Source organism: Heloderma suspectum, chromosome 4 (assembly GCF_057233095.1).
Source record: "Heloderma suspectum isolate Gila_16-S chromosome 4, 16-S_ref, whole genome shotgun sequence".
Classification (NCBI taxonomy): domain Eukaryota; kingdom Metazoa; phylum Chordata; class Lepidosauria; order Squamata; family Helodermatidae; genus Heloderma; species Heloderma suspectum.
Genome location: NC_139461.1, coordinates 169996693 through 170016206, shown reverse-complemented (window position 1 = coordinate 170016206; position 19514 = coordinate 169996693). Strand labels below are relative to the sequence as shown.

General features: G+C 46.2%; 1 protein-coding gene across 3 annotated transcripts in view; it reads left to right on the top strand.

Annotated features, from left to right (window-relative positions):
* The first annotated feature begins 5719 nt into the window (after positions 1 to 5719).
* The window catches only part of SEC16B (SEC16 homolog B, endoplasmic reticulum export factor), a 62303-nt gene continuing 48508 nt past the window's right edge, over positions 5720 to 19514 (top strand). For 2 of the 3 annotated variants that reach the window (XR_014790396.1, XM_084851219.1), the window contains exons 1-3: positions 5720 to 5853; positions 13156 to 13515; positions 14823 to 14914. Coding sequence is in view for 1 of the 3 variants with exons in the window: in XM_084851219.1 (XP_084707345.1) it covers positions 13220 to 13515; positions 14823 to 14914 (388 nt within the window). In the remaining 2 variants the exon portion in view is untranslated. Of the gene's footprint in view, positions 5854 to 11700; positions 11811 to 13155; positions 13516 to 14822; positions 14915 to 19514 lie in introns of those variants that run through there. The other variant, XR_014790397.1, reaches the window with a different exon arrangement.

Genomic DNA, 19514 nt, shown 5'->3' with positions numbered 1-19514 from the left:
TAGAGTTAGCTGAAAACTGAAATCCTAGGGTGATTCCAGGCGGAAGTCGCTGAGTGCTACCAGTCAAATGACATTGTGCAGCTATCCTGTCTTCACCTCCTTAGTGGATTTTTTTGTGGAAATAAAAAAGATGGAAGAAGCAGTGGGAAATCACAGGAGGGTTTCAAGTGGCCCATCGTTGTCTGGATCCCCATAATATGCCATGAATGAGGTAGGGCGATTGCACGATCAACCCCAAGCTGAAAACAGCTGATGAGATTATGGCATTACATTGAGCTACTCCAGCCACTGCTGATCAATCCACAGTTATTCAGTTCAGGTTTCACACTCCTTTTTGCTTTTCTTGATAGCTGTACTGTTACCTGGGGGGGGGGGGGTGTTTCCTCGAATGATTTACTCTGAGCTGCCTCCTGTTGAGGTCATTAGGGATACCTGACGTTGTGGCCATCCAGCAGCTGCCCCGGAGCATATCAGGGAAAAACCGGATTTGCTGAGACTGCTTAAAGTCCGATTCTTTTCCTTAAGTTGGGTTCTTGCCAGTATAGTTTCTGCGTGCCCCAAACCCACATTTAGCTTGGGTATGCAAACCCTGTCAGGTCCTTAAGGTGACCAAGGTGAGCTTTTGTATGGGCAGAAGATGGGGGCTTTCTTTCTCCAGCTACTGCTACTGAGCTGGACTCGTGTGTGTGTGTGTGTGTGTGTGTGTCTGTCTGTCTGTCTGTCTGTCCATCCTGCCTTTCTTGATCAATCTGCAATCACTGTGTAGGCCACACAAATCTTGCTTTGACACAGCAGGTCTCTTGAGGATGTGAAGCTTGCAGTCCTTATTAGGTGGGAGATGAAGGGGGCCAGAAGGCAGGGAATCGCATCCAGCAGGAGGCATTGCTGGATCCAAGTGAGAGGAGAGCCCATGGACAGTGTGTAGTCTGGCTTGTGTGTGTGTTTGGAGGGCCTGATCGTCTCGCTTGTTGCAGAGCAAAACCCTCCGGGTTGGGGGACAAAGGGGAAAGGAGCAGGGCAGCCAGGGCTGCTGCTGAATTTGGTGGGTGGATTGAAGCTCCTTTCACTTGTCGGCTTAATCCTGGTGGGGAGGGGGCAATCCCCAACTTAGGGCACTTCAGTGAGGGAACAAAAGGGGTTGTGCTTGAATTCACCTGCCCACCACCTGAAGCAGAAGGACACCCCTCTGCTGGGGGGTGGGGGAAGATGTGCACAAGTCATGGCTGTGCGGGGGGAGGGGGAAGGAGCCACCACTACCGTGCCAGGCCCTGTGTGTAACAAGAGTGTGAGCTGCTGCACTGGGGTTGGGAAGAGGAGTGCAAGCCGCTGCCACCCTCACCCTCTTCCCAGTTCCCGCGTCCTACCTGCCAGTAGCCTCCACCCAACTTCCCCTCAGAGCGAAGCAGAGACCTTTGCCAGAGTGAGGCATTGGTGAGGAGATGGCTCTGGAGACTGCCTGTGGTGGTCTTCAGGGCTACCTGCCTGCCAATGCCTCAGTCTCATGAAGGACCCCTCTGAGAAAGGGGTGGAGCAGCTGCTGCCGCCCGCCCTAGGCCTCACTCTGAGCAAGGCATCAGGTAGACGGCACTCGGGGAGCCTCTGGGCACTCGCTTGCTGCGGCAGCCCACTTATGCCTTACTCAGAGTGAGGCGGGAGGCGGGGGTGGCAGCCCGACTCCGAGGAACCATAATGGCCTGCTTTCCTGCTGCAGCATTTGCCACAGGAGGAGAGTGGCCAGCAGGACGATCTCGAGCAGCCTCCTGCCCTATGCCTCACCTTGCATGGCATATGGCAGCAGTGGTATCAGGACCCACAGCCCTCCCGGCAGCAGAGCATGTAGGATCCGCCACCCTTCCAGATCTGCTGCCTGAGGCAGGGGATTCACTCTGCCTCATGGGAGGGCCGGCCCTGTTGAATTTAGGTAATGGTTTCTCTTTCTCGTCTTGTTTTTCTCCCTAAAAAGAAGGTGCCATTTGACCACCTGGAATCCTTGCTACTTAACTGTGTGGGGAAAGGCTGCAGTAAGTGGTTGTGGCTTCCATCTGATGGAGGAGAGATTTTTAAGGGCTTGGCTCTGTTACTGTACTAAATAAATATTTTAATCTTCAGAAGTGTGATTAGCCATCAGCTCCCACTGAGTGAAATGGAGACGGCTATTCAAGATGTTCAGGAAATGGCACCCAATTAAAAATCAATGGATTTTTTTTCCTCCAAAAAGGAATATGTATGCTTTAAATGAGGGGCCGCAGTGGCTTGAGGGGCCGCGGTGGCTTAGTGGTTAAGACGCTGAACTGCAGACAGGAAGGTCGGCAGGTCAGCAATTCGAGACCTGAGTGCCGCGTGACGGAGTGAGCTCCCGTCTTCAGTCCCAGCTCCTGCCAACCTAGCAGTTCGCAAGCAAGAAATTGCAAGTAGATAAATAGGTACCGCCTCGGCGGGAAAGGTAACAGTGTTCCGTGCACCTCGCTGTTCAGTCATGCTGGCCACACAACCACGGAAGCGTCTTCGGACAGCGCTGGCTCTTCAGCTTAGAAACGGGATGAGCACCGCACCCTAGAGTCGGACACGACTGGTTGGGGACACCTTTACCTTTATGCTTTAAATATCATTCTGGAATACAAAAATCCAAAGGAAAGAGAGACCTTACAGTAAAGTTTGCACTGGTTCTTTAATTTAAACAGTATTATTCAGAAAGGCCATGATGAAGGGTTTGTGTGTGTGTGTGTGTTTTGCAGTTTAGAGAGTATTGGTATCACCACCTCAGTGAGTGGTAGCTGCGGGAGGAAGCTAGCCTGTGTTGACACAGAACCAGTTACAGTGCATGTAAATGGAACATGTGCACTTGTCCCCATGTACCGAGAACTTTTAATACATTTAGGGCGCAAATTCTCCTTGGTACATGCTGGGAGAAGAAGAGAGTTATCACAGGCTTTTTCATGCCGTCACCATTCATCAGTTCTCTCAGTAAAATGCACATTCTGTACTCCACCCCTATCCTATGGGTTCACAAGGGCTTCAACAGAAAGTGATTGTGGGCAGCATAAACATCAGTGACCTTTGGTTGTTCACACTGCTTTACTTCTGCTTTTCTCACAACATGGCCTGGTTCAGACAACTGTGTGGAGAAGGCACATATTCCAGGGTGCACTGTGGATGTTGCTGCACATGTTTGCAAATGACACACCATTGTGTGTGTTTGCCTGTGGTATGTACAAAAGGCACACACAGGAACATGTAGGAGAGCCACAGAGGTGCGCGCACGCACACACACATGCTACATGTATACAAGTGTTCCCCCCACGTGACCATTTCACCTTCTCTCTCTCTCACTCACACACATACACACACACTAAGCATAACACAAAAGAAGCATCGGGCTGGATGTGATGGCATGCCAGCTTGTGCATACTGGAGCAAGGAGGGTCCATCAGTTACCCTGGTGCTCTGGCAGGTGACATCATTGCTCCTACTCCAAAAAGAATCCTGTTCCCTTGCATCCCTCCTCCACTACACCAGTGGTTTAGAACAAGTGTTTCAAAGCACACATAGAACATTCCATTACGGAGCAATCCTATGGTCCCTGGGCAAGTGTCCCAGGGACCATAGGATTGTTCAGATTCCCCCTTCTGAGATCAGAAACAGCGCTCTGACCTTGGAAGGGGGAGTTGGAGATCCAACCCTCTTCCCCCGCCTTCTCTCAGCTGGCTCAGAAGAAGAAAGGGGATGTTCCCGTAGGGGGGGAGGAGACGAGAGAGGCCAGGATAGACATTCTCCTGAGCCTCTCCCAGCTTCCTTTCCTCCCCCTCTGAAGTGCCCTTGCTAGATGGGCTAAAAAGCCCATCTAGCAAAATCTGCAGGGTGGGAGGACAGGGAAGCAAAGATCGCCTCCACTGCTTTGCCTGCCCTCTGTTCAAGTTCAGGGGCTTCCACTCACTGAGGATGCAATCGATAGGACTACGCCCTTAGCCACCAATAATTCATATCTTACACTGCAATTTTATACATGTCTATTCTGAAGTAAGTCCCACTGAATTTGAATTTGATAGGGATTGCTCCTAGGTAAATTGGTATAAGGCTGAGGCCTTAATGTTAGATCTGTAGGACAATGTCTAAAAACAACATGTATCCACTTTTTGAAGAGATCAAGAGTGAAAACAGTAGGACTGTAGGAAATTCTTATATCATTTTTATTTACACAAAGGATAAACTATACCTTTAACCCTTGCTAATTTTAACAGAATCTCATTCTTTTCTATTGCACAGTCAAATGTGCACATCTGGTTACCTTCTGACAAAATTTCACCTCGAAAGCTTTGTAAAATATTTATTGTCAAACATTTTACATACAGAAATCTTGCCAAGACAAAATGTATGCAGGGTTTGGTTAAAACTGACTACACACAAAACTGTGTGATTGCTGCAGGTCTGCCACCTATTTTTCCAACTCTTGAGGTATAGTCCTTTCCAGAAATCATGCTCAGCATTAATAATCAGATAAGGTAAGAATTCACCCTTTTTGGTGGCATGGCTCAAGGACTAATACAACCCAATTCGGACTGCTCTCTATTGGACTCCCCCCCCCCCCCGCCTCTCAGGCTTTTGACATCCAAGTTGGGAAGCACAAGAAAGCAGAAACTCACCAGGCTCCCAATTAAATAAGCAGGACTCAAAACTGTTTCATCTTTTAGATATTGACAAATACAGTCTCATTATCTCAGCCATTCTTACAACAACCAAGCAATGTAGGCCAGTATTAGAATCAACCCCATATTACAGGTGAAAGGCTGAAGCGAAGGGATAGTGATGGCCAGAAGTCAATCCACCCAATGAATTCATGGTCAAGATGACGTTTAAATGAGGGACATCTCATTTCCCAGCTAACTCTTTTAGCTGCTTCTATGCTAGTTTAATATAAACTGCAAATGTTAGTCAACCTAGTTCAGATTGGGACTGCACAGGCTGTTATGAGAAAATCATCATGCTACACTGCTGTAGTTGAACACAGTGGAACTTGCTTCCGAGTAAACATGCATCGGATTGCACGGCATGACTCCTGTTTTACTGAGAGGAATTAAGAGGCGGAGACAGTGGAGGCTGGTGGCTCTGATTTCGGTGGGGCTGTGCATAAATCTGGGTTTCAGTCAGAAGCAGCCAGAACTCTAAAGGAGCTAAGCAACGTCCTGACCTTATTTTGGGGATAGGGTTCAGCACCTTGGATATCTCCTTTAGAGTTCTGGTTGGTTCTGACTGAAACACAGGATGGATTCCCAGGCCCCCCCCCCCCCATTGGAGCCACCAGCCGCCACTGGGCTGAGAGTACCACCCCACTACATTTCAGGAGATCTGCGACCCTACATATATTTCGGTACAAGAGTGCAAAAGAATGCATAGCTCTTCAAAGGCCCTGAATTATTCTTGCTCTTCTTGTACATATAGGGGAATTCTCTCACGCCAGACAACTCTGCAAAGTGATCTTCCCAACATAACTGCATTTTGCGCAGTTGTTGTATGAAACGCTCTTTAAAGTGACATTTATCTTGCTTCTTTGTTGCCTAAGACAAGACCGGGGGGAGGGAGGGGGTATTAAAATGCACAGGCTCCCAAGAATCATCTTCCTCCCGCACGAAATGACCTTCTTTATATGGCGATGTCAGCCCAAACGTCTCCCCCTTCCCTCACTCTCAGCATGGTTAACAAAGAGTTCCGGCGAGGAACAAGAATGGCAACTCGGAGGTTCCGACTCGCTGACGTGGCAGAGGGTGCCCGTAGAAGCGGCTATGCTAATGAGCAGCGCTTGTTGCCAGGATGGGATGGAGGAGCATCAGCAAAGGCTTTGATTTAGTGATAGGCGGTGTAAGTAACCCTTTAAAAAAGTTTTAATGGAGGAAAGTAGTGCGCATTTAAAAGGTGGAATAAGACAAACGGGATACGTGGCTGGTGGGTCCAAATTAGGAAAGAGGAAAATGCATAAAATAAAACTTTTTATTGCATAAAACTTTAGGAAACTTGACCGTTCTTTTTTTGGGGGGGGGAACCCCTGGTTTTAATAATCCCTATTTAATAATCGGTTCTTCTAGACGGATTTGCATTTTGTTTCAGCTGCATCCGAAGGAATTAACGCTTGGCGAAATTATATAAAACTCCGCTGTACATTTTTCAAGTCAAGTTCGCTTGTGATCGATGGGTGGATTTGTTAAGCCCAGCCGTGGTCTAAAGGGGAGGCTGGTGGGGGGCGTATAAACAAACACCAATCCTTTAAAGGGTTAAATTAAGGTGAACAAAGATGAAAACCGCGAAATGCAATGTAAACGCCTATCGGGGGAAAAACATGCCGGGAGAGGAGATGGGACTTTCAGCCCTGGAGCGCACCCAGGCTGTGATGGTAGTGCCAAGCGCTACGCGTTGCTTTGTCAGAATTTCCAGTTTCATTCAAGGAAGAGGATCCTGTATTACTGCCTCCCCCAACCGGGCGCCCTCCGGATGTGTTGGGACTAGAACTCCCACCACCCCCAGTCAGCAGGGGTGGTTGGGGATGCTGGGACTTGTAGTCCAACGTATCTGGAGGGCGCCAGGTTGGGGGAGGCTGCTGCATTAGAAAGTGGATTGCTTGCGTGCTTAGTCTGAATGTCTTTTTCCGCACTTGTATAACCTACTAATTGGGTATTTGAACATCAAGCGCAAACTGAAATAGAGAAGCCCCCCCGCCCCGCCCCCCCCGCCTGACCCTGCGGCTCTTGGGTCCTGGAAGAGCTGAGCACAACTGCCCTGGCTTGAAAGGAAAGGCTTCTCTCTCTCAGCATCCTACAGTGTCCTTTGAGTATTAGGGAGAAATCCTTTGCATGTTTAGACAGAAAGAAATCCTACATCTCCCAGCATCCCCCAGCCAGCCATGTAGGACTTCTTTCTGTCTAAACATGCATAGGATTGAGCCCTTACTTGACTAGAGAGCTGGACAAGTCCAGGGGCGAAGGAGATGAGTTGGGGAGCCACTATTTCTCTGCCCCAGTGCTTCTCTCCCTTTTCTGGCATCTGCAGTTTGAGGATATTAATACTGGACAACCTTCCAGGGCAGTTGTAAAGATTGCTATGGTAAAGATACAACCTTGCCTGCACATTCTAGTTTTACCTTTAATTTTTTGGGACGGGCAGCGTGTGGCCCGTGGGGCAAATTTGTATAGCTCTTGCTCCAAACTACTCCGCTCTAATTATCAGAACAAACAACAAAAACAAACAAACCAAACGTTTTGGGCCCACAGGGATGTTTGAAGATGTGATGGGGGAGAAAAACATCTGTAATGCAACCCTGAGTGCTGGACAGTTTTCCCAAACCTGTATTGGGACTTTTGAATTCAAGTCTAAAGTGATGCTTGTTGTTGTTCAGTCGTTCAGTCATGTCCGACTCTTTGTGACCCCATGGACCATAGCACGCCAGGCCTCCCTGTCCTGCGCTCTCTCCTGGAGTGTGCTCAAGTTCATATTCATTGCATCGGTGATGCTATCTAGCCATCTCATCCTCTGCTGTCCCCTTCTCCTTTTGCCTTCAGTCTTTCCCAGCATCAGGGTCTTTTCCAGAGAGTTTTCTCTTCGCATTAGGTGGCCAAAATATTTCAGCTTCAGTATCTGTCCTTCCAATGAGCACTCAGGGTTGATTTCCTTTAGGATGGACTGATTGGACCTCCTTGCAGTCCAGGGGACTCGTAAGAGTCTTCTCCAGCACCACAGTTCGAAAGCATCAATTGTTCGGCGCTCAGCCTTCCTTATAGTCCAGCTCTCATAGCCATACATGACTACTGGGAAAACCATAGCTTTGATTAGACGGACCTTTGTCGGCAAGGTGATGTCTCTGCTTCTTACTATGCTGTCTAGGTTGGCCATAGCTTTCCCCTCAAGGAGCAAGCGTCTTTTAATGTCATGGCTACAGTCACTGTCTGCGGTGATCTTGGAGCCCAAGAAAATAAAATCTGTCACTGCTTCCATTTCTTCCCCTTCTATATGCCAGGAAGTGATGGGGCCAGATGCCATGATCTTCGTTTTTTTAATGTTGAGTTTCAAAGCAGCTTTTGCACTCTCCTCTTTCACCCTCAACAAGAGGCTCTTTAGATCCTCTTTGCTTTCTGCCATTAGGGTGGTATCGTCTGCATAGAGGAGGTTGTTGATAATTCTCCCAGCAATCTTAATTCCGACCTGTGATTCATCCAACCCGGCATTTCTCATGATGTACTCTGCATATAAGTTAAATAAGCAGGGTGACAATATGCAGCCTTGTCGTACTCCTTTCCCAATTTTGAACCACTTGGTTGTTCCATGTCTGGTTCTTACTGTTGCTTCTTGACCCTCGTACAGGTTTCTCAGGAGACAGGTAAGGTGGTCTGGTACTCCCATCACTTTCAGAATTTGCCAGAGTTTGTTGTGATCCACACAATCAAAGGCTTTAGCGCAGTCAATGAAGCAGAAATAGACGTTTTTCTGGAATTCTCTTGCTTTCTCCATGATGCAGCGAATGTTGGCGATTTGATCTCTAGTTCCTCTGCCTCTTCGAAACCCAGCTTGTACTTCCGGTAGTTCTCGGTTCGCATACTGCTGAAGTGTAGCTTGTAGGATTTTGAGCATCACCTTGCTGGCATGTGAAATGAGCACAATTGTGCGGTAGTTTGAACACTCTTTGGCGTTGCCCTTCTTTGGAATTGGAATGTAAACTGACCTTTTCCAGTCTTGCGGCCATTGTTGAGTGTTCCAAATTTGTTGGCATATTGAATGCAGCACTTTAACAGCATCATCTTTTAGGATTTTAAATAGCTCAGCTGGAAGACTGTCATCTCCGCTAGCTTTGTTGTTAGTAATGCTTCCTAAGGCCCACTTGACTTCACTCTCTAGGATGACCGGCTCAAGTTCAGCGACCGCACTATCATGGCTATCAGGGACATTCAGGTCTTTCCTGTATAGTTCTTCTGTGTATTCTTTCCACCTCTTCTTAATCTCATCTGCATCTGTTAAGTCCCTGCCTTCTTTGTCCTTTATCATGCCCGTCTTTGCACAAAACGTTCCCTTGAGATCTCCAATTTTCTTGAAGAGATCTCTAGTCTTTCCCATTCTGTTGTTTTCCTCGATTTCTTTGCATTGTTCATTTAAGAAGGCCTTCTTGTCTCTCCTTGCTATTCTCTGGAACTCTGCATTCAGTTGGATATATCTTCCCCTTTCTCCCTTGCTTTTCGCTTCCCTTCTTTCCTCAGCTACTTGTAAAGCCTCATCAGTCAGCCTCTTGGCTTTCTTGCATTTCTTTTTCTTTGGGATGGATTTAGTTGCTGCCTCCTGAACAATGTTACTGACCTCCGTCCATAGTTCCTCAGGCACTCTGTCTATCAGGTCTAATCCCTGAAATCTATTTGTCACCTCCACTGTATATTCATCAGGGATATGATTGAGGTCATACCTGAATGGTTTAGTGGTTTTCCCGACATTCTTCAATTTAAGCCGAAATTTTGCAACAAGAAGCTCATGATCTGAGCCACAGTCAGCTCCAGGTCTTGTTTTTACTGACTGTATAGAGCTTCTCCATCTTTGGCTGCAAAGGACATAATCAATCTGATTTCGATATTGACCATCTGGTGATGTCCATGTGATGTCCTTGTGCTGTTGGAAAAGAGTGTTTGCTATGATCAGCGTGTTCTCTTGGCAAAACTCTATTAGCCTTTGTCCTGCTTCATTTTGTACACCAAGGCCATGCTTGCCTGTTATTCTGGTGATTTCTTGACTTCCTACTTTAGCATTCCAATCCCCTATGATGAAGAGGACATCTTTTTTTGGTGTTAGTTCTAGAAGGTGTTGTAGGTCTTCATAGAACCGATCAACCTCAGCTTCTTTGGCATCAGTGGTTGGGGCATAGACTTGAATGACTGTGATGTTGAATGGTTTGCCTTGGATTCGTACTGAGATCATTCTATCGTTTTTAAGATTGTACCCCAGTACTGCTTTTCCCACCCTTTTGTTGACTATGAGTGCCACTCCATTTCTTCTAAGGGATTCTTGCCCACAGTAGTAGATATGATGGTCACCTGAATTAAATTCGCCCATGCCTGTCCATTTTAGTTCGCTGATTCCCAAGATGTCGATGTTCAATCTTGCCATCTCATGTTTGACCACCTCCAGCTGACCTTGATTCATTGATCTGACATTCCAGGTTCCTAAACAATATTGTTCTTTACAGCATCGGATTTTCTTTTCACCACCAGACACATCCACAGCTGAGTGTCCTTTCGGCTTTGGCCCAGCCGCTTCACTCTTTCTGGCGCTACTTGGAAATACCCTCTGCTCTTCCCCAGTAGTATATTGGACACCTTCCGACCTGAAGGGCTCATCTTCCGGCGTCATATCTTTTAGCCTTGTGATACGTTCCATGGGGTTTTCTTGGCAGGAATACTGGAGTGGGTTGCCATTTCCTTCTCCAGTGGACCACATTTTGTCAGAACTCTCTGCCATGACCTGTCCGTCTTGGGTGGCCCTGCACGGCATAGCTTATGGCTTCACTGAGTTACGCAAGCCCCTTCGCCACAACAAGGCAGTGATCCATGAAGGGGATGGATCAAAGTGATGCACATTGGGGCAAAAAATCCCAACTTCAAGTATAACCTGATGGGATCTTTGCTAGTCATCACCGACCAAGGAAGAGATCTTGCAGTTGTGGTGGACAGCTCGATGAAAATGTCAATGCAGTGTGCGGTCACTGTAAAAAAAAGGCAAACTCCATGTTAGGCATCATTAGAAAAGGGACTGAGAATAAAACTGACAATATCATACTGCCCTTATATAAATCTATGGTGTGACCACACTTGGAATACTGTGTACAGTTGTTGTTTATTTGTTCAGTCGCTTCCGACTAAAAAAAGGTATTGTAGAGCTGGAAAAAGGGCAGAAAAGGGCAACTAAAATGATCAAGGGGCTGGAGCATCTCCCCTGTGAGGGAAGGTTACAACAGCTGCGATTGTTTAGCTTGGAAAAAAGGAGGGTAAGGGGAGACATGATAGAGGTGTACAAAATTATGCATGGTGTGGAGAAAGTGGATAGGGAGGCATTTTTCTCCCTCTCTCAAAATACTAGAACCCAGAGTCATCCTATGAAGCTGATTGGTGGGAGATTCAGAACAGAGAACAGGAAGTACTTCTTCACACAGCACATAGTTAAACTATGGAACTCGCTACCACAGGATATAATGATGGCCACCAATTTGGATGGCTTTAAAAGGGGGTTAGACACATTTTTGGAGGAGAAGGCTATCAATGGCTACTAGTCCTGATGTCTATGTGCTACCTCCAGTATCAGAGGCAGTATGCCTATGTGCACCAGTTGCTGGGGAACATGGGCAGGAGGGCGCTTTTCCACTAGTTTCCTGCTTGTGGTTTCCTGTGGTTGGCCACCGTGTGAACAGAATGCTGGACTAGATGGACCCTTGGTCTGATCCAGCATCAGGGCTCTTCTTATGTTCTTATCCCAGACTGCCTGTGTTTTAACATTCTGGAAAGTCTTTGATTGTTCAGGGTTCCTTGCCACACCCCTATTAAGGATTCACTCCCCTGTTTACAAACAGCCGCAAGCAAGCAGGCAGGCGAGGTGCTCTTTGCCCCTGCTCAGTCAGTGTTCCGGCTTGGGCCAGGACTTTGGCACAGGAAAACGCCGGGAGCGATGACCCAGAGGAGGCTGAGAATCAGTCATGTGTCAACTGATGTGGCAGGTGGACTTTGACAGCTGCCTCTGGGGACGTGTAGAGCGGAGGCCAGGCTGAGACAGCTGAAGCTGGTGGTCTCATTTGTAAACAGGTGTGTGCATGCGCGCGTGTGTGCATGTGTGTGCGTGGACACACATGCTGATGGGAATATTGTTTGTCCTGGATTAATCCTGGAGTATCTGAGGGTGTAATTGAAACCCATTGTATTTGGTCTAAGATTGGGGTGAAATGGATTTAACATATGCACATTGTAAAGTTCTGTACTGGACAGGTTTGGAGGAGACAAATCTAATCAACAGCATTTGTCAGTACCAGATGTTAGGATATCTCACTGCTGGATTGTGAAAGATGGCAGAGGGTATGTGATTAAAAAAAAAATGGGCTAAGAAGGGCAGGAAGACCTCAGATGGTTTTACAACATGGCCTTTGGGTATTTTTGCAGGTGTGTTTTCAGAACAGTGATATAGTAGTAAAAAGATCAAGCTGTGAACCAGAAACTGCTGGACATATAGAGGGCTGTTATAAGCTATTGAGATAATGTATGTGACGTGCTCTGAGCAAGTAGGAAAACTGCTGTATTATTATTATTTACTAATGTTGAGATCAATCATGATGAAAGCTTTCTGTATCTCTGTACCAAAAAAAAAACCTCTGTGCCCAAAACGTTAACAACGTGAAGTGTGTGTGCATGCACACACACATTATGTTGATTTATGCACATTTTAATGCATTTATTCGAAATTTGAGTCTTTGAAGACTTTGGAATGTTGGAACAAAAAGTGAGGCGGTAGGAAGAGAGGTCTGTGGAAAGTGGACAGGAAAAATTGCTTGCAGGCCTGCTCTTCTGTTGGCAAAACGACCCCTGCCCCCACTGATGAGTGATGGTGACTGTGGCCAATGGGCAGCAGGTTCTGGTGGGCAGTGCCACTTCCAAGCTGCTAGAATGTGTTACGCCCACCTTCCTGGTAGGAGGCCCGAAGGAACCATTTGGACAATTTGAAGTTGACCCAAGAAAAGGGAAAGAAGCTCAGTGTTTTTGGAGCTTGGGTCTCCCCCCGCTCCGCTCTTGCTTTTGGGAGGATGCTGCTGTGTTGCGGCTAGTGCTGCCTGCCAATGTGCCAGCTTGCCCTTAGCCTGCTCAATTTGTATATGTGGACAGATATTACCAAACATCTAAGTTTCTAGTCCTCTGTCTTCCAAAGGCAACTGGAGCTACCTTGTCAGGAGTCTCTAAAGAAATGACAAGTAAACAGGCAAGACATAAGAGGGGTGTCCTCCCCTTTATACAGGAGCCCTTTGCAAGGCACTTCCTGCATGCTTGAAAGCACATCTCCACAGCCATAAGGGGTAGAAACCTTAGGATTTTGTGGATCTTATTTTGAAGTTGGCCTACTTTCATTGCAACACCTGCCTTGCGGCTACTCTTACGTTTGCAGGACGCTGAAGCAATTGTGCTACTAAGGAAAACAAAACGAAAACAGGCCCTCCAGCAAGCCCCAGATGGAACCTTGGGTTCCATCACGGCAGCCCCAGCCACGAGGGAGGTATACAGCCTGGGCGGAAGGCTGTGACAGGGGCCCATGGAGGGAAGTCTCCCGTGGCCCTCCACCTCCTCACTCCAGGCACAGCAATGAGCGGATGTACCACCAGGAACCCCGGGCAGGGCCTCAGCCTTGGCCAGAGGCTCGAGCAGAATACTACCATCCCACCTACCACCCCAGTCTCCAGGACTACAGGAGGCCAAGCTCCAGGGCAGGGTATTACGAAAGCGGCTACCCCAACTGGTCATACTCAAGGTAAGGTTGGTATGAAGACAGTAATACTCAGGAGGGCGGGGGAGTTGTTTAGGGAGAGCAGCAGGACACCTTCTTCAATATACCTTCTCAGCTGTTCTCTCTCTCACCCAGAGGGCCCCAAGCATTTGTTTATCACGTTTCACATTTGTATCCCTCCAAGGAGCTCAAGACCGCTTGGCTTGGGTGACTCCATATTGTCCTCACCAGAATGCTATGAGGAAGATTAGGTTGAGAGATAGCGACAGGCCCCAATATCTTTTCTGCTATTGTGAGGAAAGCAGCTTGGGGGGGGATTTTTAATGGGAAAATGGCCCACAGAGAAAAGATCCAACACTCCCTTTCCTGCTCCGTTACTCCAATCAAATTTGGAGTTCCCTAGGCTGCATTAAAGTAAAAACAAGCAATTTCAGGAGACGCACATTGGCCTGATTCAGCCATAATGGGAAAATATTCCTGCCATATGATTGAGCTTTGGGTTCTTCCCCCTACTCTCTTCTCCTCTTTCGAGTCTGTGAGGAGGAAGGAGTGTTCACTTCCAATTTTAAACAAACCACAGTTCTCCTGATGCTTAGGGAACTATAGTTTGCTGAAACTATAGTTTCAGGTAAAGCCAAGATCTGAATCCCAGTTTGATCCTGATTTCCCACTATGGTTAGTGGTTATCACTAACCGTAGGTTAAACAGTTCACTGAGTTTGGATCTCATGGGAAACTGTGGTCAGTTTAAAAACGGAAATGAATGCTTCCAGGCATCTTGTGGACATGAAAGAAGAGGAGCGGAGAGCACGCAAACCTGAGGCTTGCTACAGCTCATTCACGTAGTAGAAACTGCAGTTTCCAGCTGCATCTGTGTCTCCCATATCAACTTTAGTGTTACCGTGACACAGCTTCTTCACTCTGTACCTCGTTTCTGCCCTTCTTTCTCATCCAGTTTGTCCCCCATTCTCACACTAGTGTTGTCACAATTTATCCTGGTTAATTATGGAGTGTCCAGCCCAGCCATTCACGGCATTAGTGAGACAAAACACGTAGGATTTCAAGGGGCATTTGTTATTATAACCACAGTATAGTCATAGCTTTCTATTCATATTTTAAATTATTAAATAGAGAGCTGCAAGAAAAGGTCATTTTAATGACCAAAGGCTCATTAGAACCCATTATTACCCTACATAGCAGTATCTGGAACTATATCTGACACACCTATTTCTTGCTTCTTTATTGTCACAAAACAAGAGTAATTTAGAGAGCTGCCCCAAACAGATATGTCCACCTTCCCTTCTGCTCACTCCTTTTTGGGTTATACTTCAGGCAAGGTTATGAAGATCTGTATCAGAGCTCTGCGGAAGATTATGCATATGGAAGCTACCAGAGATACCCGCAAGTGCAGCAGAGTGAAAGAGGTATTGCATTTTCCATAGGGAAACACCCCCCACCCCCATCAAGATGTTTTTTGTGATTGGCTTGAAGAGTTATCGTGGACCTTGAGTATTTGGTGTGCACTTGAATATGCCTTTCTTTCTGGAGAACCACCCCGAAGTCATTCTTGTTCCTGTTCCTACTTATTCTTCTTAGCTTTATGTAGTAAGGGGACCAAGAATGCTGTGTGGTTTGGTTTACCATTGTCTTGGTTGTTATGTTGAATGGCCCTCCTCAGAAGGAGAGAGCTGGTTCAGGCCTGTGAAACTGCAACATTTACATATTTGTTAACTTTTTGAAATAAAATTCAAGATTTGCGACAACAACAAAAGGCTGTCTCAAATCTGTAATTTTCCTGTCAGGCAGTGTGTCACCAGATTGTTGTTGTTTATTCATTCAGTCGCTTCCAACTCTTCCTGACTTCATGGACCAGCCCACGCCAGAGCTTCCTGTCGGCCGTCGCCACCCCCAGCTCCCCCAAGGTCGAGTCCGTCACCTCCAGAATATCATCCATCCATCTTGCCCTTGGTCGGCCCCTCTTCCTTTTGCCTTCCACTTTCCCTAGCATCAGCATGTTCTCCAGGGTATCCTGTCTTCTCATTATGTGGCCAAAATACTTCAGTTTTGCCTTTAATATCATTCCCTCAAGTGTGCAGTCTGGCTTTACTTCCTGGAGTATGGACTGGTTTGATCTTCTTGCAGTCCAAGGCACTCTCAGAATTTTCCTCCAGCACCACAGTTCAAAAGCATCTATCTTCCTTCGCTCAGCCTTCCTTATGGTCCAGCTCTCGCAGCCATAGGTTACTACGGGGAATACCATTGCTTTCACTATGCGGACCTTTGTTATCAGTGTGATGTCTCTGCTCTAAACTATTTTATCAAGATTTGTCATTGCTATCCTCCCAAGAAGTAAACGACTTCTGATTTCCTGCTGCAGTCAGCGTCTGCAGTAATCTTTGTGCCTAGAAATACAAAGTCTATCACTGCCTCCACGTTTTTTCCCTCTATTTGCCAGTTATCAATCAAGCTGGTTGCCATAATCTTGGTTTTTTTGAGGTTTAACTGCAACCCAGCTTTTGCACTTTCTTCTTTCACTCATCATAAGATTCCTCAGCTCCTCCTTGCTTTCAGCCATCAAAGTGGTATCATCTGCATACCTGAGATTGTTAATATTTCTTCCAGCGATTTTAACTCCAGCCTTGGCTTCATCAAGCCCAGCATGTCGTATGATGTGTTCTGCGTACAGGTTGAATAGGTAGGGTGAGAGTTTCGTGGTCTGTTCTTACTGTTGCTACTTGGTCATTATACAGATTCCTCAGGAGGCAGACAAGATGACTTGGTATCCCCATACCACCAAGAACTTGCCACAATTTGTTATGATCCACACAGTCAAAGGCTTTAGAACAGTCAATAAAACAGAAGTAAATGTTTTTCTGAAACTCCCTGGCTTTCTCCATTATCCAGCGGATATTGACAATTTGGTCTCTAGTTCCTCTGCCTTTCCTAACCCAGCTTGTACATCTGGCAATTCTTGTTCCATGAATTGCTGGAGTCTACCTTGCAAGATCTTGAGCATTACCTTACTGGCATGTGAAATAAGTGCCACTGTTTGATAGTTGGAACATTCTTTGGTGCTTCCCTTTTTTGGAATGGGGATATAAGTTGATTTTTTCCAATCTGTTGGCCATTCTTGTGTTTTCCAAATTTGCTGGCATATGGCATGCATCACCTTGACAGCATCATCTTGCAAGATTTTAAACAGTTCAGCTGGGATACCGTCGTCTTCTGCTGCCTTGTTATTAGCAATGCTTCTTAAGGCCCATTCAACCTCACTCTTCAGGATATCTGGCTGTAACTCACTGACCACATCATCAAATCTATCCCCGATATTATTATCCTTCCTGTACAGATCTTCCGTATATTCTTGCCACCTTTTCTTGATCTCTTCTGCTTCTGTTAGGTCCTTGCCATCTTTGTTTTTGATCATACCCATTTTTGCCTGGAATTTACCTCCGATGTTTCTAATTTTCTGGAAGAGGTCTCTTGTCCTTCCTATTCTATTATCTTCTTCTGCTTCCGCACATTGCTTGTTTAAAAATAATTCCTTATCTCTTCTGGCTAACCTCTGGAATTTTGCATTTAATTGGGCATATCTCCCCCTTTCATTGTTGCCTTTTGCTTTCCTTCTTTCTTGGGCAACTTCTAGTGTCTCAGCAGACAGCCATCTTGCCTTCTTGGTTTTCTTTTTCTTTGGGATGTTTTTTGTTGCCGGCTCCTGAACAATGTTGCGAACTTCTGTCCACAGTTCTTCCGGGACCCTATCTACTAAATCTAGTCCCTTAAATCTATTCTTCACCTCCACTGCATATTCATTAGGAATATTAGTGAGCTCATATCTAACTGCTCTGTGGGTCTTCCCTATTCTCTTTAGTCTGATTCTAAATTGTGCAATAAGAAGTTTCTGATCTGAACTACAATCAGCTCCAGGTCTTGTTTTTACTGACTGCATAGATGTCTGCCACCTTTGGCTACAAAGGATGTAGTCAATCTGATTTCGGTGTTGACCATCTGGTGAAGTCCATGTATAAAGTCATCTTTTAGGTTGTTGGAAGAGAGTGTTTGTTATGCACAGTGAGTTGTCTTGGCAAAATTCTATCAGCCTATGTCCTGCTTCATTTTGTTCTCCCAGATCATGCTTGCCTTTAATTCCAGGTGTCATCTGACTACTCACCTTACCATTTCAGTCTCCTGTAATGAAAATAACATCTCTTTTTGGCATATTATCCAGTAGGTGCTGCAGATGCTCATAGAACTGCTTCTTCAGCATCTGTGGTTGGGGCGTATATTTGGATCACTGTGATGTTAAATGGCTTACCCTGAATTCGAATTGAGATCATTCTCTCATTTTTTGGATTGTATCCAAGCACTGCTTCAGCCACTTTATTATTAATTATGAAGGCGACTCCATTTCTTCTGTGGTCCTCTTGTCCACAGTAGTAGATCTGGTGGCCATCCGATGGGAAGTGGCCCTTTCCAGTACATTTCAGTCCACTGACAACCAAAATGTCTATATTTAATCTTGACATCTCCCCAATAACCACATCCAATTTGCCCTGGCTCATAGATCTTACATTCCAGGTTCCTATGGTGTGTTGATCTTTAGAACATCGGATTCGTCGTTCACCACCAGCACTGTCGGCCACTAGCCGTGCTTTCGGCTTTGAGCTAGCTGCGTCATCACATCTGGGGCTAGTTGAACTTATCCTCTGTTCCTCCCCAGTAGCATTTTGACCATCTTCCAACCTGGGAGTCCCATCTTCCGATGGTATACCGACATATCTCTGGTTGTACCGATCCATTTAGTTTTCACGGCAAGAATACTGGGGTGGGTTGCTCTTACCTTCCCCAGGGATTGTATTTAGTCTGACCTCTCTGCCATGACCTTCCCGTCTTGGGTGTCCCTTCACGGTTTACCTCATGGCGTCATTGAAGTGCTCAAGCTCCAGCACCACGACAAGGTAATGATCTCTTTTGCTGGAGGTCACCAGATTACTGATGTGGTATCCTTGTCTTAGAGCCTCAGAATTCTTAGTTTTTTGTTGAGAGCTGGTATATGGAGTCAGAAATGCTGCCTCACTTAGGTGGCCTCATCTGCAGGCTGTAAAAGTCTCAGATTTCTTTCTCTCCTTTTTTTTTTTTTTACATCTCCTCCACATTCTTTTGGGGTGGCAGGGGGCGGGGTGGGGAGGGCGGGGGGAGAAAGGAACAGAACTTTTGGCTCAGCCCTATTCAGAACTCTTGTATGAAGTTCCAACCTTTATTTCCTTCTGCACCTCTTCCTTTCTCTCATAGCAGCCTCATAAGCCACTTTATCTCAAGAAAGTGTCTAGGAGCAACCTGGCTTCCCACATCAGGCACCTACAGCACCAGGCAGTTCCCCTCACACCTAACCTAGTTTAAAGAGAATTGTGGACCAAACTATGTGTTACGTTAAATGTGTAATCACGTTTAATGCACCTTTAAAAATAAATAGCTGCCACAGGGGGCTTGATCAAGATTGGGGCCATGTTGCACAGAGAGGAGTTTCTTTTCACCCTTTCTGCAGTTCTGACAGAAATCACTCCCTAAGGTTGATACTATTGGCTGAGGGTGGGAAGCTGCTACAATACCAGTTTCCTCCCATGGCAAATTGCTGTTTTGGTGAGGGAGGGGGATTTTCTTCATGACCAGTGTGTGTGAGTGTGTGGGGGAAAGGGTTAAACTCCTTCCATGGTCCCAGTCTTGATCAGGAACCTCTCCTCCCCTGGCTGCTATTTTAAAAAAATAATGGAGATGTTCAGTGCTATCACACATTTCACACAACATGTTGTTTGATTATTTATTTATTTAAAACATTTGTATCCGGCCCTATATCATTAAGATCTCAGGGTAGCGTACAGATAAAATCAATTTAAGCAGTATAAAACAATAAATTATGTAAACAGCTAAAAGCATATTAAACAGGCTAATACCAATTAGAAAATCTAAAACAGTAAGGGCACAAACCTATGGCTGCTGGTCAGTGGCTAGACGGCCATAGGATAG